This window comes from Penicillium mononematosum, assembly GCF_028829835.1.
Source record: "Penicillium mononematosum strain IBT 11891 chromosome Unknown utg000002l:1.0-8112719.0:1.0-8118358.0, whole genome shotgun sequence".
Lineage (NCBI taxonomy): Eukaryota > Fungi > Ascomycota > Eurotiomycetes > Eurotiales > Aspergillaceae > Penicillium > Penicillium mononematosum.
In genome coordinates this window covers 1,370,425-1,379,511 of record NW_026643272.1, presented here as the reverse complement: position 1 = coordinate 1,379,511, position 9,087 = coordinate 1,370,425, and the positions used below count along the sequence as shown (strand labels likewise).

The 9,087-nt window shown below is 50.4% G+C and overlaps 3 protein-coding genes across 3 annotated transcripts; 2 read left to right on the top strand and 1 right to left on the bottom strand.

Annotated features, from left to right (window-relative positions):
- Positions 1-464: 464 nt before the first annotated feature.
- On the top strand, positions 465-2,786 carry N7519_002272 (uncharacterized protein; the record flags this gene model as incomplete). Its single annotated transcript, XM_057289050.1, has 5 exons — positions 465-975; positions 1,027-1,731; positions 1,793-2,124; positions 2,183-2,671; positions 2,718-2,786. 5 exons carry the CDS (start codon positions 465-467, stop codon positions 2,784-2,786), a joined length of 2,106 nt encoding a protein of 701 aa, XP_057150252.1.
- A 1,456-nt stretch (positions 2,787-4,242) lies between these two features.
- On the bottom strand, positions 4,243-6,142 carry N7519_002271 (putative C2H2 finger domain protein; the record flags this gene model as incomplete). Its single annotated transcript, XM_057289049.1, has 3 exons — positions 4,243-5,083; positions 5,263-5,744; positions 5,834-6,142. The coding sequence occupies 3 exons, from the start codon at positions 6,140-6,142 to the stop codon at positions 4,243-4,245; spliced, it is 1,632 nt and encodes a 543-aa protein (XP_057150251.1).
- Positions 6,143-7,779: 1,637 nt separating this feature from the next.
- On the top strand, positions 7,780-8,915 carry N7519_002270 (putative nicotinamide N-methyltransferase; the record flags this gene model as incomplete). The annotated part of the gene is made up of 2 exons (XM_057289048.1): positions 7,780-8,272; positions 8,374-8,915. 2 exons carry the CDS (start codon positions 7,780-7,782, stop codon positions 8,913-8,915), a joined length of 1,035 nt encoding a protein of 344 aa, XP_057150250.1.
- Positions 8,916-9,087: the final 172 nt, after the last annotated feature.

Here is a 9,087-nt window from a genome sequence, read left to right as displayed (position 1 = left end):
CAATATACAGTGTACAGCACGTGTCCACATAGCCTCGAAGCCACCAAGGCAGCGAGGCAGTGCAACCGCGCCCGGCTTCGCCCTGCGTTATCGGGTGCATCCAATCCAGTATGAACTTGAAGAAAACGCTCTCAAGTTATTGGCTTGGATGTAAAAGAATACGAATATTCCATTCACGAAGATCTTCGTATTTTGTGGAGGCGTAGTCAAAGGTGGTTTAGGTGCTGGTCCTTTAGGGCAATTAGTGCAAGAATCATCGTTACATCTCATCCATCTGCCCATCCCGGAGGCTATGAAACATGAACTCGGTAAAAGCCCCCTGACTCGTCCTTCTCTGGGTGCACTTAGATACGGATGACCTGGTGTGTCTCGTCAAACTGATATAAGGAACCACCGGGCCACACCTCTCAGACTTACCTCACTTACACCATCTTCACAATATACTCCTTTCATCAAACGCCAACATGGATATCTCGACGGATGAGAAGTCCAAAGAGGCACTCTATCAATCTGAAGTTATCGACAAGTCCAGTGAACGACCACCTTCCTATTCGGCCGACCAGGTCGAGCAACCGCCACTAGAACTGCCACAGCTAGATCTGAGTTCTCATCTATCTTCTTCCACTACCGTCACTCGCGATCAGTGCGTTGCACATCTCAAGTTTCTGGCTGTGCTTGCAGATCTGCGAGACACCATCTCTAGTGATGACGGGCTCTTTGGTATCCACGATGCCGTGGCTGAAGAATTCCAAAGATCCCCTGATCGAATGAATGAAGCGCGGGCTCGTATTCGTGAAAAGCGCTGGGCTGTATATACAGCACGCGCGGTCGATCGATATACCACGTGGTGGGCTGACGGCCTTCCCCGGTCAAGGCCGATGGCAACTATTAATGACTTAGAGAGCGAGGGTTATGAAAACATCCTTGTTTGTGACACTATAGTTGCATGGGACACGGATAATCTACCTCCGCTGGGTAAGTGTATTGATACTAAGACAAAAAGGCGGTTGGCTAATTACTATATAGACATCTTGATGGTCTGGCATGCTCACTGTTTGAATCCCCGGAACTTCCTTGAGGATTGCATTCGATACGGTAAAATGAGCACCTGGGTAACAGGGTTTCCATGGGAAGTGATAGATCGCTGCATTAACAACCACACGATGGAGTATACAGTTTCTGAACAAGGACAGCGGCTGTTCGAGCAGAAACTGAATATCAAGTGGAACAATCTACACGACCCGCCAACTAAACAAGTCAACTGCCCCTGCTGCGGACGGGTGAACGATGTCCCGTGGACAAAACCTTTCCTCGGAACTCTTAGTGAACCCTTCAGATTTAACCAAGGCTACGCCGATGATTCATTTACGGAGATATGCGTCGGCTGTCTACACGTAATTGACCATGGCCGGCTCAAGGTGGCAAAGTTTCGAAAAGACCTTGAAGCAACTCTTTACGAAAACCTCCCTATGCCCGGGTCGTTCACCAATCTCCAAGGAATTCCCGAGGGGAGCAGTACTGAGACCAACCATGGTGCCCTCCGAGACATGCTATTCCCCACACGAATCCTCCAAGTTGCCGGAAGGGACTTGATGGACTTCACTGACGGTCGAGTGGATCGGTGTCAGACTGTCGCCGAGCTGAGGAACCAAATCGACGTCACGCTATGGAACAAAAAGATATTGAAGCAGACACATGGTGCCTACATTGATACCCTCCGGCGTGGCGAGGGTATCCAACTCAGAAGAATGATGTCTCGGTACTGGGAGAAACCTCGGTCCCTTCGCGCTAGACCTCGTGGGCGCTGTTATCAGACAAGGGACCTTCGTGGATAAAATGGACCAAATCGACTGGCTGCACTCGCCAACAGTCTTCGACACCATGGGCCGGCTCATTAAAAAGTACGAAGTGTTCTTCCGGATTATGCTAGAGAACCCACATAATATCGCCGTACCCACACTGGACGTCGACCTGGCCTGGCACACCCACCAACTCAGCCCATCCCGGTACTACAAATACAGCACGTCGAATGTACCCTTTGGTTCTAAACGTACGTTCATCGACCACGACGACAAAGTCGACGAGGGAAAAACTCTCCGACGGCTTTGCCTGGACCAGCAAAATGTACCGCCGTGCCACCAACGGCGGCATATACAGCGAATGCACCTGCTGGTACTGCGAGGCAACCCGAGCACCAGACCTGTATAACCGGTTGATCCCTGTTGGCTCTATCTCTCGCGCGCGAACTGCTGCAGACCGCTTGCACGATCGCCGCGATATCTCATCCGACCCAAAGAAGAACCCACATATCTCTTCGCACAACGCCGTGCGGCCAGACGACACGTATAAGTACCAGCATAGACCTATGAAAGATAAGCGTTCTATACAACGAACGCGTCTAAAGAGCGACTACGAAAAGGCCGTCCGGCGTGCGGAGAAGCGCCGTCAACGATCCGACTCCAAATCTTCTGATAATAAGAGCGACCCTTACTACACACCTTATGCATTTGGTTACCCCATCGTGATGCCATTCTATGCACCGTACATGATGGACCCGTCCATCAACTGTCATTCGTACGCAAATAACCCTAGCTGCATGGGTACTGGTCTGGGTGACGTTGGGAACTGTTGTGCTGGCACGTGTGGTAAGTTCTTACACATCCTGCTGGGGGTATTGAGTGAAATTGACTTGTCAAAAGGTGGTTCTGTGGCTGCAGGTGCCTGCGCAGGAGGCTGTATGGGTGGAGGATGTGGTAAGTCTCTTTGTGAACCTCGACTTGCAATAGATTCTGATATGTTCCTATACAGGCGGATCAGGTGGCAGCTGGGGAGGGGGGAGATGGTGGTGGTAGGTCTTATTTGTTGCACTCGATAGACTGATTTAAATACTGACTTTGTTATTTAGGTGGCGGCGGTGGTTGCGGAGGAGGAGGAGGTGGTGGTGGAGGTGGTGGAGGGGGCTGTGGTGGTGGAGGCAGCTGATTAAGAATTATGAATACCCCCTTTCCTGTTTGTGCTTTTGCTCTTCTATACTTATTGTCTTGGTTCATTCTTTGACTGCTTAGGGGATTCATGGCTAGTCTCCAGATGTCACACCCAGCCAATATACACGGTGACTAGAAGACGATCAACATGAGACTTCTTCGTCTATGTAGGCTTTCTGCAATTTCCAAACAAAGTGACGGTCTGGTCAAATGGCTGCCGAACCCCATAAATCAGCTGAGACAAAGCCAATTGACATTGTTTCACCATTGTCTTGACCAGTCTCCACCACTACTATACGGGATATGTGGATGCCACATTGATGCCCAGCTTGGCATGGACACCTGCATGAGGTATTGGAACGCAATTGCAAGGGAGAATATACCTCATTCTGTAGTCTGAAAGAGGCAACGGTAGAATCTCCCCAAAGACATTAACACCTATACTAGTTCTGGTGTACTTTATCCTACAACTTCACCTATGACGAAACATAAGATTCGAAACAAAAATGGATCTTTACCCCATAGTGTGGGTCTTTCCTTTTGCTTCCCCGCTTATGATGTACAGGTACGCAGGCAGATATAGAAATGATTGTAGATCTACATTCTGAAACAATATACTTTCATGAGATATATTCATTGTATGCCCGTCCGAGGGTTGAGTACACGCGAGTGAGAGACCATAGGCGGAGATATAGAAGAGGGCAAGGAGACAACGGAGAGAAAAGAACGGACGAGATACACATGTGGGAAAAGTAGGGAAGCGGATCGTAGAATTTGTGGGTTTGGTATATATGTGCGAGGTGAGAGGCCAAAACAAAACAAAAAAAGACAAACAGAAGCATAGAGGACACGAAAGTGGTATGTCATGCCCCTATGGATATAGGTAAGTATTTGATGGGGATAAATATGCGCCGGCCATACGGCATTTATGTGGGATTCCAGAATAAGCTGTGGCAAGACAAAACACAAAGAAAAAAAAGCAGACAGCGGGCCAAGGAGACATGATTGATACATGGGATCTCAAAAGGTGAAAAAAAAGGTCCCGAGAATTGTGAAACACGCCGTTGAGAAAAGACCTCTGAACGATTATTGGACAGTGGCTATATTCTCCAGGAGTGGTCATAAACATGTAAACAAGAAGGTCAAAAAAATCGCTCAAGCTCGTACATGAGATCGTGAAGGGGTCGTCGTTCGGCATATGCCGATTTGACCCAAGGACTGGCTCGGGGGTGCGCAAATGGGGAGGGTACTGGAAGATTTACTCTTCCATGTGACCGAAGACACCGCCGTCGTCGTCATCGACTGGTGCGGAACGGTTATCAAAGTCCACATCGGCGTTGCGACGTTGACGAGATTTGTGCGCCTCGTCACCAGTCCGGACTTCGCGCTCATCCGACACCTTGTACGACAGCGACGGGTTAAGCGACCGGGACAGGAAAACATCGATGTTGGCCTCGGAGTCTCGGCGAGCGGCCTCTTCTATGGGGCGCGATTGAAGGGAGTGGAGGCCATGGTTGCTCTGGTGGCTGCTTGAATCCAAGTAGCGCGCCGGCAGTGGAGGCACTGGTGGCACGTCAGGGGTCATGGAGACAGGCCCCGTGCGAGGAGTTCCGAAATTGCACAGGCCGATGGCGGCGGCAAGATCCGCCTCATCATCCTCGTGTAACCGTGTGTCCGCAGTCGAGGGACGGGTGTCGATGCTCGAGTGGCGGAAGTGGGAGAAGGTAGGCGAGTGCAGCGGAGCACTCTCGTTGTACGAGCTGGAGGGAATGGACTGGTAGGAACGAGAGAAACCGGAGGCGTTGCTGACGCTGGGGCGTTTGGCCCATTGTGCCGGCACGCCCGACATCTCGAAATCGTCGTCTTCCTCTGAGTCCATTGGGGGTGGCGTGGTCTCAGCGGAACTGATACCATCCCGCGTTTCTGACAGGGCGTCCGGCGATCCAGACGACAATTCCGACTCCAACTCGGCGGACTCGTCGGGTGGATCATCGTGGTTCATGGTGACCAAAACGGAGGCGGCCTCCAGCAGTTGAACCTGCTGGTGCTTGGAGATGAGAAGCTTCGAAGTAACGGACCATGCTGGGTCGTGTTCCCACCTAAGATACCACGAAGAAAAAAACACGTCAATCAAATGTTGATGAAAGGGGTGGAAAAAAGGGGGGCAGTGACGAAGGGGGAGTTGAATAACCACGAGGGCGACCTGCACAGAGCCGACATGGTGCATATTCCCGATCGAGCTAGAAGAAGACGGCCGAGCGGTAGGGGGGATACACACATATGCTTAGACAAGCAGCTGCCATGCTTATACCCTTTCCCGCAGCGATCGCAACGTATGGCCGTCGAAGCACGCTTCCCTTCGGTCTTGAGTTGGGCACCCTCGCTGGCTCGGCGGTTCCGGTTCTTGGGCTTGCCATCGGACTGATCCGATCCCGGAGAACCTTTGCGGGCGACCGTTGATTCCTGACTGGGGCTATTGATACTGCGGGATAGGTAGGAGCTGAAGCCAGATACATTTCCGATGGAGCCGGATTCCAGTCCCTTGCGGGCTCCTAGGCTGCGGCGGTGCGCACCCATAGGGAGTGAGGTAGCCTCTCCGCCTTCCATGGAGGCAGCGACTGCGGCGGCGGCATTGGCGGCGGCGGTGGTGACACTCTTTCGACGAGTTACACGGTGGTTTGGATTGAGGGCACCTAGCGAGATCGAATGCGCGTGGTGCCGCTGGCTAGTATTGGGGAGAGGACGCGACATGGACAATTCCTGTGAATGGCCAACGGGGCCGATACATTAGTATGGCCTTTTTTTAAAAAAAAGAAGACAGTAGTCAGAGGGAAATGCTAGACACCTACCTTGAATGAGGCCATGGTAAGAATTGAGAGGAAGCTTCCAATGGAATTGACCTCTAGGACACGGGTTGCCCTCAATTTAGAGAAGATGAAATAAGGCGAAGTTCCGGGTATGAGATGTATAGGGGGCAATGAATGCGAGAATGAGAGGGAACGAAGAGAGAGAATGAGAGCGAATAAAGAAAAAAAAAGTGAGGGAATCCAAAAAAAGAAAGGTGGAAGGGGAAAAAAGGAGGAGAAAGAAGGAGAAAGAGTCAGGGCCGGTATGAGCCAAAATCGCTCAGGTTTGCGGGGGCCTTTCCCTTTGAGCATGCGGGGGAGAGCGATCACCAGTCACACATACGGGTTTGGTATTTTATTGCTAATATATTTGAAGATGTGTATGCCTTTTGGACTATATTATAGTCTATACTAGATAACGTTATATCCCATGTTCCTTATACCCTATATTGTGTGTTATATCTGTGCGTGTGTGTGTGTGTGTCGCAATGGCTCTGATGCGATAGCAGAGTGGATCCCCAAATAAAGACATGTTAGTATGTTGTAGTAACAACCAAGAAACCCTTTGAATTCTAGCGAATTCGGATGGCGAATGTTGGGCATAATCCTGTTAAATATGTAATATGTGTGTTAATTCCTAGCCCTCGGATGGCGTTCCGTACAGGGGAAGGGTCTGCGCCCTGGTTCTGAAGGATAGAGCCATGGATCCAGTCTCAGCTATAAAATAATTATAACCCAATTCACCATTTGACATGTCCTTTTTATATGCAAAATATTGCAACCTTAGGAAAGTGAACACCTTTGCTTAAAAAAATAAAAAAATAAAACAAAAACCTCCAGTTGCCTGACGATCAACTAGGGTCACAAGATGGGACAGCTGGACTCTGGATTCAAGTACCAATCAGGTTACTTGGTTCCCACCCGGGCAATGACGAATGTGCATTGATAGGAGATGGCCGCGAGCACTTAAACTAGTGACTTAGGAAGTACCGCTTTGCCATGTATCGAGATCACCTGCATGGCATCGACCGGTCTAGTGCTTGGAACAGAGTGGATGAAGTGGGGGCCAATGATGTCATTGGGCTTAGTCAAAGATATCACCTGATACCCTCCAGCTGATACAATGATCTAATTTAATGCAATTTCCCTGATGGTACATACTTCGTTACATGTTGCAGCATAAGAACATCTTTTGTGGCAAAGAGGAATTGTGGCTTATCATCTAAGGGCACTCCAAGGCGACAGCACCCAGGCCCCGAAGGGACAGGTGTCAGTTAGGTAATCGCTCAGGTCACCACACATTCCTCCGATCAGGTTGCGCCATCTCGCACGCTAACGCCTGCAGGAGAGGATCATTACTCCGAGCGTCACACTGCCCTCTTGCGCACGAGCACTTGGGCGGAATTATTTTTGGCGCCCTTGAGGAGGAAGCCCCCCTAATCTTTCTTGTTTCTGGCACATTCCCAAGGTCCCAAGGTTCCTGGCCCGTCATTTTTGACCTGCGGCTGAGATACCCGGGACATTCTTCTTGTCAGTATTATTGGGTTAGAAAGTTGGATCGTTGTCGATCCAATTATTAGAGCAACCGAGAGCTACCATAGCTGTGGAATTATGTCCTCAAATGGACTTATCAAGACAACAATTCAATCGCAGTGAATCTCATATGCTCCATTATTATTTACCACGACGTGGTCGGACCTCCAAGGTGGAGGGAAACTCACCTAATCGACTCCGTATTAAATCAAACAATGCAAACATATTTCAACCCTTATCAAAATCCCCGATAAGAAATAAAGATTGTGCAGAACTCGGGAAGGGTCGCAATGGCCTCATATAATAGGTCAATTGACTTTTCAACCATACAACCAGGGAAACCTTGGAAACCTTCGGGATCTCTACTTCGAGCATACCAGATCAAATCCTAACCCAAAAATACCACAACCGCAGCAATGCTTCATTCCCGTCTACGGCCCCTCCCCCGCCGCCACTATCCCAACACACCCAGCGCCCCAGCGCCAGAATTCCAAAACCAAGACGTCGTCGAAGACGAGGAATCAACCGAAGACCTCTTCGGTGCATTCCTTCCTCACCTCTTCCCAGATGACGCACCTTCCTTCCACGGCGACCCAGGCCAACACCTCCTCTACAGCTCCCCGCGCTATGGCGACCTCAACATCATGGTCCCCAGCTACCCAAGCTCAAGCGAGAAGCGCTCCGAGGAGATTGCCGCAGGCCAAGCCAAGCCAGACGGCTCCGTAAACCAGGTCGACGAGGGCCGCAAGCTCTTCGCGCATTTCCTCTGGAGCGCGGCAATGGTCGTCGCAGAGGGTGTCGAGGAAGCGGACACACCCACAGCACCGGGCGAAACAGAGACAGAAGCCAGAAAAGAAAACCGGGAGCTGTGGAGTACTAAGGGCGAGAGTGTACTCGAGTTGGGCGCTGGTAAGTGGGCTGTTTCTAGTTTCATTATGCCATTCGTCACAGTTTATACTGTACCCCTCAACCCTAAGACACTCAAACTAATACATTGATATTGCTTACAGGCGCCGCTCTCCCCTCAGTAATCTGTTCCCTAGCTGGCGCCTCGAAGGTTGTCGCAACGGACCACCCCTCGTCGCCGGCATTCAGCGGCGCAATCGCTTTCAATATAGAGCACAATCTAGCCAGGCGCGCGTCTACGGCCGAAAGACAAATTTCAATGCATCCGCATGAATGGGGTGTGTTGGATGACTCTTTCTCGACGGCGAACAAGGGTGTCTTTACGCGCATTGTCGCGGCGGATTGTTTCTGGATGCGCTCGCAGCATGAGAACCTCGCCCGCACTATGCAGTGGTTCCTTTCGCCAGGTGGAAAGGTGTGGGTCGTTGCTGGCTTCCATACCGGGCGCGCGATTGTTGCTGGGTTCTTTGAGACGGTCCTTAAGAATGGGTTCGTGATTCAGACGATCTATGAGAGGGATTTGGTTGCGAGGTTGGACGATGGGGGCGAGATTCGCAGGGAATGGCTTCCGATTAGGGAAGGGGAGGGTACGGAGAATCAGAAGAGGTGGTGTGTTATTGCTGTTTTGAAGAGGAAAGGGGAGTAGAATTTTGGACTGTGGTTCTGATGATGGCATGTGCATTTTTGAGCGATATCTCAGTTCCCTTGCATGATGAGATTACGAGCATAAAATAGAGGAACGAATGATGGACATATTTCAGTACTATATTCAGCATATATCTATACTGGCTATCTGCTTTCCACCTTTGTTTGCTTAG